At 39.7% G+C, this 12,143-nt stretch overlaps 1 protein-coding gene across 4 annotated transcripts in view; it reads left to right on the top strand.

The window, feature by feature from the left end:
* Positions 1 to 10,790, top strand: part of LOC107562530 (zinc finger protein 536-like) — a 207,366-nt gene extending 196,576 nt beyond the window's left edge. For all 4 annotated transcript variants that reach the window (XM_016247158.1, XM_016247159.1, XM_016247160.1 and 1 more), the window contains one exon: positions 10,415 to 10,790. In XM_016247158.1, the coding sequence (XP_016102644.1) occupies positions 10,415 to 10,668 (254 nt within the window). In that variant the 3' untranslated portion in view covers positions 10,669 to 10,790. The remainder of the gene's footprint in view (positions 1 to 10,414) is intronic.
* Positions 10,791 to 12,143: the final 1,353 nt, after the last annotated feature.

Here is a 12,143-nt window from a genome sequence, read left to right as displayed (position 1 = left end):
TATATATATATATATATATATATATATATATATATATATATATATATACCTGATGCATTAATGTTGATAAATTGAATCTTATTCCAAAGTGTTTTTTTCCTCATGTTGGCTGATCAACATGTTTAGCTAATTTAACAAGCATGACTGCTTGGAAATTAAACGAAATACAATTTCAAAATACATTTAGGCTCTTTTATGCCACATACACCGAATTGTCTTGATTGAAATGACACAAAATAGTCAGAAAACACAGAAAAAAAGAATGAGGGTGGGAGAGTAGTTAAGGCTAGTGTACTGTCTTATAGTAGACTTTTTTAAGGTGCGTTTTTTTTTTCTTTTACATGTATCATAGTAATATTTTAAATAATGAATATGGTGATCTTTAGTCACTGTACCAAGGTGTCAAAATAGTATTTATTTAAGGCATATTGATATGTAATAAGGATATACAGATAGATGTTTGCATGTTTATATCAAACTGTACCCTTACGTGTTGTAAAAAGTATTTCAGCCCATTAGTGTCACTCCATCTCGTCATGGTGTCATATTTGTGTGAGTGTGTGTATCCGATGTGTTTAAGAAGGCTGCGCAGTTGGGTTGCTGTGTGCCAGCACTTGTAGCCAGGCAGATGGTGACCTGCGCTTGAACCTATCTTCTCTCTCATTTGTTCAGCTGGTTTTCATTCGGTCTGCATGCAGGCTGCATACTATAGCAAATGCAATTCTTTATTCAGACCACCAGATGGCGCAATAAAACAACTTATAGCACCATTGCTGCTGATGGAAGCTTAACACTGTTCTTTGAGCACCAACACACGACAGATAAAATATTACAATCAAGAAATGTATATTACCACAGTAAATCTTGATAGAAATGATGTGAGAGTTTGTGGCACACATTTTAATACTCTGACTTAACGGCAGAACAAAAATATAATGTCTGTCACATAGTTACAGACTGTTTATACAGTAGCATATCTTGTCATTAGGGCCAACTAAATGATATATGAAAGAGAAGGGCATTGCCTGCAGAGAGAATTGCACTCTATTTCCATTTTCAATCTGCAGTCAATCCGTAATCAATCTTATAAGACATTCTTTGACAGGCTTTTCACATTTTTACACATTTTTGCGCACTCTTCCTCTCTTATTTACACGCATGCAGACAACAGTCATCTGTCACCATTCGAGAGCTCTCTGTGCGTCTGGATGCACACCGTGTCATAATGATCATCATCGGCAAGCACATACAGTCTCACACACACATACACATGCAACTTAAGTGTGTGTGTGTGTGTGTGTGTGTGTGTTTGCTCGGCTCTCAGGCACGGTCTTATGAATCGATGATCATGTGGTATAAGAGAGATAGATGGCTTGGAGCTCCGTCTTGTCTTCTCTAATTGTAAAATATTAGTTACATTAGAGTGTGTTGGGTGATTAATGGAACTTATTTGGAGGTGGCCCTTCCTGGCCCTCCCCCCTGCCAAAGCCTTCTCTACTGACTCCTCCAAACTGAGGTATTTCTCTTAGAGCAGACAAATAGGTCCTGAGGACAAAATAGAAAGGAAGGGATGACAAGAGAGGAGAAGAAGGGAAATTCAAGAGAAAGAGATGGAAAGAGTTGTATGAGAGTTGTAACACGAGAGTGAGATGATATATTCGATTTTATATGTAACTCCAGGTAGCTTACATGCAAACGGTCACATATTAGTCACCTTCATCAATATTTCTATGTCTGGGTAGTAATAAATCAGTATTGGTGTGTATAAAAGCTGACTGAAAATGTTATTGATACCTGAGCAGATGAGCACTTAGTCCTGCTGGAGGTCCAGCACTGACGCTCGGCCCTGCTCTTCTTAGCCAGCCATTAGAAAGCCATGGATCATGTTATAGCTAGCAGAACAACACCAGCTGACCCAGTGCTGGAGCTTCAGCCACACATACCTTCATCCGCTGCCTTTGTTCCTATCCGTGTTTCTGTCTGCTTACTCCTGGGCCTGTGGGAAAGGGAATGTTTTGATTGTATTTTAATGTGGAGGCCTTGAGGAGCAATGGTCTGATAGATCTTGGTATTCTAACTATTATTCCTTAGACACAAAGTTGTAAATAAAAGCCTGGAAGGAGCATAATCATTTAATCTTGTCAAGCGCAATACAGTGCTATATATAAACAGCTGCTTGCTTCAAATGTTAATATATTCACTTTTTGTTCATCTTATATTCATCTTATTGTAAAGTGTTACTATTTCTTGAGAAACTATCATTACATTTGGAAGCAACACTCTGTTTTCTCAAGCAACAATGAAATAAATGTGAACTTGAGGGGAGAAAGCTCTATATGTGTATTTCTCTATTAATAGTCTAATTTTTGTTTGTATACTGCATTTAGTTAAATTTTTGTGATTATGGTATTTTTTCATTCAATGTTTGTCTTAAAAAATAATACTATATTAATTACCACAAAACATACTTTTTTTTTTAGATAATATGATGATATGATAATGCATTGTGATAATACTATGATACAGTACTATGAGAGGAAAGATAATATCAACACTTTTTCGGGTTTTGCTCATAAAAAAAATAGCAATGGTTTAGCTTTGACATTGCTGCTGTCATTACCTTTGTCAATTAAATGTATTCATTATCTGAGTCTGGTAAAATTAAATTAGTTGTACACAAAGGCTGATGTTACATGCTATTTATCTGTAATGGTGGTATGTGATGAATATAAACAAATGAAAAAGCTCTTTATTGTGATTAATTATTTAAAGTGATATACAACATGCTCAGACACTGACACTATTTTAAGATTACGTAAGCATGAGTTTATGAGATTATGTAAGTATGACTTAAATTTAAGTATGAGCATTAATACAGGTCAGAAATCAAACAATATTCTGAAATGGAAGTACATATTTTAATAAATTTAAAATAATGAAAATGAGTTATTATTAAGTGTTAGATCTACATTTCTACTTTTGGTCCCACTTTATATTAAGTGGCCTTAACTACTATGTACTTACATTTAAATTAATCATTTGGTACAATGCATTTATTATTTAAAAAAATGCCTGCATTTAATTACATCTATAATTAATTTCTGTAATTACATTTATAATAACACTGTTAACCCATCCCTTACACCTTAACACACCCTTATACCTACCCAAACCACCAAACCTGTCCCTAACCTTACCTGTATCCCACCTCAATAGCAGCAAAAGTGTTTTGCAATACAATATGAACACAATAAGTACATTGTACTTATTTTTTTTATGTAAGCACATAGTAGTTAATATAAAGTGGGACCCTATTTTTTTTCCATACAGACGTGATTTTTTTTTTTTTAAGACAATCAAATCAGGCTCACAAACAACACAAAAGCAAGTGTAACTTTTAAAAGGATGACTTTTAAAAATTATTTATTGTTAAAAAAAAGCTGTCTTTTATTTTGGGAGGAATTAGATGATTCCATTTTAAACCTTTTAAAGTGATTAACAATGTTCCATATATTGAAGGTTATTATTATCCCTGCTCTATATATCAGAGTCCCAATACCTTCACTCAGCCATGCTACATTCATTTTCTATAAGGGGCAATTATGTTTTTTTATTCAGTATGACCACTTTCAGTGTGAAAGTAGTCAGGTACGAGATGGTCTCTTTTCTCTCTCCTTTGCACAAACACACACACTGCACACACTCACATACTCGTAGACATTTATTATGTGTCTGTCGTGACAGCTCAGCACTAGAATGTGCAGCAATATGCTCTATTGGGAGAGAGAGAAGAAGAGAAGTGAGCAGTACTGCAGATGAGTACTCATGAACTCTTCTTCCCCTGGCCACACAGATACCCACACACAGACACACAATCCTGCTGAGACTGCCTGACACATCGCTCTCCTCACATGATGTATATACTGCCTTTTACCCATGAGTCTTTCTAACTCTTGACCAATCACGGGACTCCATGCAGGCCCTTGCCAGCACCTCTCATGCTGTCAGTGAAGGAAGTGGTATATTATCCTAAAAATCCTTCCCTGGAACTTTCTGCACACAGTTACTCAGACATGTCCATGTGGAAAAACAAAACGAAATACTCTGGAACACATCAAAGAATTCCATTTGTTCAGAAAAGAGAGAAATTAAGTCAAGTAAGGAAGATTGAAAAGAGATATAGTGGCAGGCAGACTGGGAAATGTATAGCTGAGAAACAGAGAGTGTATTAAGAGGTACGTCTGCTGCAGCAGTTTGTAATCTAGTTCAGTGTTTAACATGGGAGCTGCTTCCCCGGTGGAGCTTTTAGAGATTGCTTTTGATACATACACACACAACGCCAAATCCAAGTTTTTCCGTATTGTTTTTTTTCTCTTTTTTTCCCCCAGAGAGCCAAACTACAGCATCAGCTCTCCAAACTATGAACCATTTCCATTAGAGTTGCATTTGGTGTTATAAAGTCTCTCATACCTTTTCTTTTCAGTCTGAGAAATATTTTGACTAGACGCTCATTAACAGTCAAAACTGTTCCTTGTTTCTGTGTGGAAATCTCTTGATATTTATGTGAATGCATTTAAAGTTTATAATGATAAAACTTAACTACGGTAGATTATGCAACTGAGCACAGTGCAGGTGTAAAGATTTTCAGCTTGATGCCTGCCCATTGTAGCAGCGTCTTTGCCTGTTTTGTGTTTACTGAATCAGAGCGAGTGGATCTGAAGTTGCGATGTCGGATTTCGTGGGGAATCTTCCTCAGCAGGGTTTTGGGAGCAGGTGGGGAGAGATAGTGCGTGGCGCACTAACGTTGCGGAGGGATTTGGGTGTTTGGAAGCTCCCTTTGCTGAGTAATCTCCCAGCCTTTACAACACGCAGGTTATTACTGGCCGACAGATGGTACATCACTTTTTACTGCTCACACCTTCTGTGGCTTGCGTTCTCCCCAGACACACACTCCCTCTGTTTTCTTTATCTTTTCCTTCTCTTCTATATAGGTGACACTCAAACAGAGACACACACACAGAAAGAAAGTTTATAAGCAAATGGATATGCAACACTTGCTGCACAGAGCAGAAAAACCTTGTCCCAAAACATACACGTGCACAGCATTGTGTAATCCCTATAGATGCAGATTCATTATAGATATTCTTTGAAATATCACAATGGCTTAGAGTATCTTTTTTATCTTATAGGCAGACATGGTTTTGCTTACAGAAGCACATTATGTGTTGTTCAGAAATATTTGAAGTACAGAAATCATCATTTCCCAGGGAGAGTAAATGAGTTAGATGTACAGTAGGTGATCTTTGAGCCAGTTGACTCTCCACAGTTATGCATTTAACACTTATACATCTGTTCCAGTCCTTGAATCTGACTGGTCAAGCACAGTCCAATAGTACTTACTGCAGACTTTTTATTCTGTCTTTAGACGGACTGTCACTCTGTGTATAAGTGGTGAGGTTTTTCAATGACCCTTTCTGCATGTTACATCATTATGCCAGTAGGTGGCCACAGGTGACTATAAGTGAGTCATTGATTAAGTCATTGATTCGATTTGTTTAAAACAATGATTCACTCAAGAATGAAACAAGTGACTGTCTTTATGTGGCAGTCATTGAATAATTAATTTAACCAATTCATTTGAAAATCCTGATTCATTCGAGAACAAAAAAAATAAAGAGAGACTGGATGCATCAGAATGTGCCTACTGCCATATCGTAGGTGAAAAATAGTAGTATGTCCAAAGTTACAATATTATGCAATTTTGGACATAGCCAGTGTCTTTATGAGAGAGTCATTGAATGATTAATTTAACAGATTTGTTTCAATACCCCTGATTCTAGAGCTGTAGTCAAGTCCAGCTTTGTCGAGTCCAAGACAAGTCCAAGACCAGGACTAGTCGAGACCGAGTCAAAACGGAGTCCAAAGAGGTTCGAGTCCAAGTCAAATCCAAGTCCAAAATTTTCGAGTCCAAGTCAAGACCGAGTCCAAATGAGAGGAAAAAAAGGATCCTCTTCAAGACCACTTAACTATTGATAATGTATGTGATGCGAGAGACAACATATCTCATATTCTAAGAAAATCATTTTACATTATTATTTGTAATGATCAAAAAGCATGTGCAAAGTAACAACTCTGTAGGACAGGGGTCTCCAAACTAGATCCTGGAGGGCCAATGCCCTGCAGAGTTTAGCTTCAAATACTGTATGTCATGTGACAAGACTCAACCAATCAGCTTCATCCTTTCCCGTAACAAAATTGAAAGCTAAGCCAAGATGGAGAAACAGCTGATCATAGCTGTACAAGGATAGCCATTTTTTTTAAATAAATTTAGTTGCAGAGCTAGTGCAAGGGATTTTTAGTGCTGCAAATCTATTTATCCTTTGCTGAAACTTCCGCGTCTTCATGGAGAGCGCAGGTCATAGTTGCTTAGCAATGGCAGACACCACGGGAGCGCAAGCACAGAGCACATGCTACAGAGGGCTTTGGAAAGAAGGAGAAAGCGGCGCGCCTAGCGTTTTCCACACATTTTCAGGCGCGACATGCAAATGTGGTTTTGTTTTGAAGGAGAAAAAAAAGCATATTGCTGGTCTCGGTCGAGACCAACGAGAACATTTGGCGAGTCCAATGACCAAGTCTGAGTGCAAACACCAACAAGTCCGAGACCATAGAAAAATGTCTTGAGTCCTATCTGATTCATTCAGGAATGAGACAAGAGACTGTCTTTATGAGCGAGTCATTGAATCATTAATTCGACCGATATGTTCAAAAAACACTGATTTGCTCAGGAACACCATTAATGTGGCGTCATTTGGAACTATTTTTGTTCCCGACCCAAATATTTAGTCTGAAATGTAAGTAACTCAATTTTAACCTCCTGTTTGTTGACCTGTTGTTTAAAAGCAATATAACATGTATTCTTGTTGTAAGTACCATGACACATACTGTGTGATACTGACAGAGCAGAAGTGTTTAACTCAGGTCACCTTGTTCATATCTGCAGTGTGAGTTGAAAGAAAATAAGTGTTTAAACCCTTAATTACCCGTAGGGCGTACGTCTCTCTCTCCTTCAGTATTCCTATCTCGCTTGTTCTCAGATTTGAGTTACCCGCAGTGAGCATCTGAAAGTCATTAGAGGCTCTGCAGTCTGTCAGGTGCCAGCCCATACACACACACACACACAAACAAACATCCCAACACGCAATACATGCAGTTTCCCCCTCACACACATGCAGAAACAGACATTCATGACATGCTCATGAGCTATTATTTTTTCAAAGACATGCCGCGCATACACAGGGACACATGCTCGGGTGTGTAAACACACACACAGTAAAAGTGCTGAAGCCCTGCAGGTTATTTCTGCTGCGTGGGGTAAGGGATTCGTCATGTGCTGATGAGCTGTTATAATAATATATGAGCAAATCACAAGCATTCTGCAAATTAATCATTTTTCCTCCTCAACACCCTTCTCCCGCTCTTTCTCTGTCACACACACGTACACAATCTTTGTTTCTGAGCGTTGGAGAGGGTGACTTCTCACAGACAGACAGAGGTGAGAGGCAACACTCTTTCACAGATGGTAGCTCTGGCATCAGATGGAATTTATATAAGACTGATTTTGATTACATGCCAAAGCACCTCCATGTCTGTGTGAGTGTCAGTGTGTGTGAGTGTGTGTGAGCTTGTGTCTGCTTGCTTACATACCACAAGCGTACTGTTCAAATGCATCTTGATGTTTTTTTTAGAATGTGTGTGCGTGTGTGAATAATGAAACAAGAAAAGGAGAATGAAAAGAAGAGTATGAAAGAGCAAGAACAGGAGGTGCCACAAGAGGGAGCATGAGACATGTCTTCAGAGACGATGAAGATTAAAAATATACAGACTAAATACAATAGCGGTTAAGAAAGTGTATCTATACCAGAGAAATCGAGTGCACTGATTGAATAAATGTGATCATTTATTTTTGTTCTGTTTTCATTTTTGGAATGATGGACAGCAGGAAGGACAATGATGGAGTGATATTGGGGAATTTGCAGGAAGTGGGTGTTGTCATCAGTTCTCCCTCCTCCTCCTCTCCTTCGCCCTGTGATCTCCACATATGAGGCCTTCAGGGGTTAATTAGGCAGGCGTGATAATGGCACACTGCTGAAAATAATAGAACTCTTTCTCTCTCTTTTTCTCTCTCTATTTTGAGACAGTGTTAGAAAATGATGGAAAGGGGTATGAAAAACAGGAGGGAAAAGATAAAAATCACCTGTCATTTCCATATGTTGTTTTACAAAGCTTAGTACACATAGAGGTGCAAATGTGTTCTGGTGTGTTTTTTGGCTACAAAACATTCAAAAGATTTATTGACCATTGGTAACAAGTACACTGGAATTTTTGCTCACACAGGACTCACAGTTTCGGGAAACAGTGAAACAAAATGAGGAAAGGGTTGACACATACCGGAGAGAAAGAGAAGGAGAATGGAGAAATAAAATTCTTCATACTAGTTCATATCACTTGGCACCTCAATTGCAGTAGCTATGAATCACTGGAGAGCTTTGGAAAGAGGAATGGAAGAAAGAAAGCGAACAAGAAAAAAAGAAAGATGCCATCACTGTGGTTATGCTTCACATATACACATGTTCACCTATAATATAAATTATAGCAGCATCACTTATTGGCAATTTTTGTTTTTAGATTTTAATTAAGATTAAATTACAAGTTGATTTTTAATGTTATAATGCTATAATATACCCAAAAATGTTTATTGATATTGTGTGTATGCTTTAAAGACTGAGGGCACTAAAGTAAGAAAAAGAGACAGGAATTTGAGGAAGATGTTAGCATGCGTTGCTATAAACACTCAAAAACAAGCATGCTGTAGTGTTCTAGCATGGCACCCACACTATGACACACTGTAATCTTTGTACATAAAATCTCCAGCTCTGCCCCTTCTTCTCTTGTCATTTAGGAACGTGCAGCAACAAGCCAAAATTGCCCCAATTAGTTTCTAAGTAATCGGGGCAACTATTATGGGAAACACTTTGAGATGGCCTTTTTGATATAAGAAAAATGTGCCCTGCCACAGAACACCCCTTGCAAAATGATTCATTGTTGACAATTAATTTGACCACCAAATAGGCACCCTGAAGGGGCAGTACTATCTCACTTTGAAAAGGGAAGCTGGAGGAAGCTTTTCTGGATGAATATGAAGAGCTGTGATGGAGGTTATATGTCAATTGGCTTTCTTATTTTGTGTTTCTTTCTGAGCCCTGTTAATCATTTACCTGTTGTCCTATCATGGCCACAGTGTGCATAATGTTCTCCTCTCCATATTCCTTCTTAATTCTGTCCCTTTGCGTTTGCCTAAACATTTCCTGCTTCAGGAAAAGAGACAAAATATGGGGAGAAGAAAATAGAAGAGAAGAATAGAGAAAGAAAGCTGACTTACAGTTGGTGACGCTAGTTCACTCTACGTATAAAGTAGCTTGAGAATATGCTGCCTCTTAGACTTAGCGCAATGTAAGGGAGTGTGAAATTAAAGTGCGTATGAATGAAACGGCCGGGATTGTGCATCGCCGGATTGCTTATCAGACAACTGGAACATCGAAAGCTCTAAAACTTGTAGCAATACCCTTTGTAGCGAGGACTCAGCAGACATTGTAGTATCCGAAAGCCGCTGAGACTCTAAAGCCAAACACAAAGTGCTTATAAATCCTTCTTTTTTTTGTAACACACACATATGCAAGCAGATGATAGTAGGCACACTTACTTTGAGGATGCTTACATTTTTCACGTTGCGTCACGGCTACACCTTTAATGCAGCCGCTTTACATTCTCCGCACCATTGCGGCTGCTATTTTAAACTGCCATGTTAATTTGATTTAGTGCTTTTCAAATTGAATTGAGAAAAATGGAGAGCAAATGTACTGTTATTAATGTTCTAAAGTAGCGCGTTGCTGAAAGTGCCTGGCTTTGCTCTAAGTGGATGGGCCCGATAAGAGAGCCAGATATGATAGGCACGCAATCTGCATTCCTCAAACAGACTCATGTGGGCTATTAAGGGCCATTGTGTACAATGCACCGTTGATCAGATCCAATCTCTTAAACAGTTGTACTTGTTCTAAGCTGAAAAGAGCACTTTCGAACTTCTGTAGGATACCGCACAAAGAAAACGTCTGCATCTGAACAGCAGAGATTGTCCACGGATGAATCAATGACATGCTTTTGATACATACTGATGAATCAGACGATTAAACTTCCATATTGTGGTGATTGTAACCAGATACTACACACAAGAATTATCTGGGCCCTTTGATTAAAATCAAGCACAAAATGTTGAATTCTTTTGAGATAAAGTGTATGGCATATGTAACAATCTTCACTGACATTGTACTGGACGATAATATTGTTGGTTTCTTTCCAGGTCATGGAGGTCAGAGGCAATTCCAGTGCAGCTACTGCCCTTACAGCGCCTCTCAGAAAGGTAACCTGAAGATCCATGTGCTGTGTGTTCACCGCATGCCCTTTGACAACAGCCAGTATCCCGATCGGCGCTTCAAACGCTCCCGCATAGACTCTGATGTCTCCGGGAACTCAGATGATGGTAATTTTCCCTCCTCTGGCCAGGTGAACACAGGAGAATGTATTTCTGGTGATACTCCTCAATCTCTTGAGTGAAGCGGCATAAAACTCAATCCAGGGATTTCTAAGGACCTTCAGGGGTTTGAAGTGATAATGATACCACCTCATACAAGCATTCCCATAGCATCATTGTAAAAAAAAAAAAAATTTTTAATTCTCCCCAAAAAACGTCTCAGGTTACGTATGTAATGAGACACTGCGTCCTCTAGGGGTCGCTATAGGGGAACACCTTCAGTGTGACCAGTGTCTGAAGCATATATCTAAAATTGACAATAACATTGGCCGGCGACAGCCTATGACGTCATTACCCTATGCGATCACAGTATAAAAGGGCGCCGGGAGAACACGTCATCCGATTCTTCGTCTGAAGCTTGCGTCTGAAGCATGGCAGGGAAACTAGAGGACGCAGTGTCTCGTTCCCTACTCAGGGAACCATGGTTACATACATAACCGGAGACGTTTCCTTTCAAGGGAACTCCGAACTGCGTCCTCTAGGGGTCATTATGGGGAACGGTATACCCACATCACCATGCTGAGGGAAGTGCATGCCAAACCACAGGCGAGCACTAAGTACCAACTCTACCAAAGCTTTAAGGGAGTTGCCCCTGGGACGTTAGACGGCTGTCAGTGACATTATCCCCTATGGTCAAAGGCCTGAGCTACATACCCCAAAAAACTTACCTGTCAGGGCCAGGACTCCTGGGCCCAGGGTAGAGCTCAAAGGCTTGGAATCAGAAATAGATTCCTTTAAGGGGATACGACCAAGCGCCTAGAATCATACTAGGTCTTGGCCTGTCACCCAGGGGGCTACCGCTTGCTCTGCATGAGCTTGCTGAAGGATCTGTCTCAACAGACCCCTAGTAACAACACCCTGTTAAAGTAGGTATCCTGAGGATACATAGGTAGAGTGGTGCCCAAGGTGGAACCGGGGCCTAACCAACTTAAATAAAGGGCACAAAGCCACCGCACGTAGCCCCTACCATACATGATTTTAGAAATAACGCAAAATGCTTGATGTGCGAACTTTCCACAGCGTGGATTTTAGAAAGTGCACAGGGACTTCACATGCGCACTTACCATATAATGGACTTTAAAGATACTGTTCTAAAGGGCCCTCGTGGCACTCTGAAGGAGCAGTCCATAGATGGAAATGGCGCATCCCAAGAACAATACGTCTGAGTCACCAACTCATCCTCATGGTATAATGCTGGAATGGCTAGCAGTAAGTTATCTAGCTGAGGGAGCATAACACCCAACTCTCAGCCGAGAGGGGGCTCGACCTACAGCATGTTCATTAGAAATCCTGAAGGATAAGCATACTGCAAGCTTAGCCAAAAACTCAGGTTCTCTGGGAAACTCAACTCTCCAGGCGAGAGGAGAACTCCGAATTCAGAAAAGGAGTAGCGTGCTCATAGGCAACCCTCTGATAGAGGGGAACACTGCTAAACACCACCACGAGAGCAGCCCACGGAGCAGGGAATTCAACTCCTCAGAAGGGGAGAGAACTCGAA

Source organism: Sinocyclocheilus grahami, unplaced genomic scaffold, assembly GCF_001515645.1.
Source record: "Sinocyclocheilus grahami isolate Dianchi unplaced genomic scaffold, SAMN03320097.WGS_v1.1 scaffold827.1, whole genome shotgun sequence".
In the NCBI taxonomy this organism is placed as follows: Eukaryota; Metazoa; Chordata; class Actinopteri; order Cypriniformes; family Cyprinidae; genus Sinocyclocheilus; species Sinocyclocheilus grahami.
This window is presented reverse-complemented; position numbering and strand designations above follow the sequence as displayed.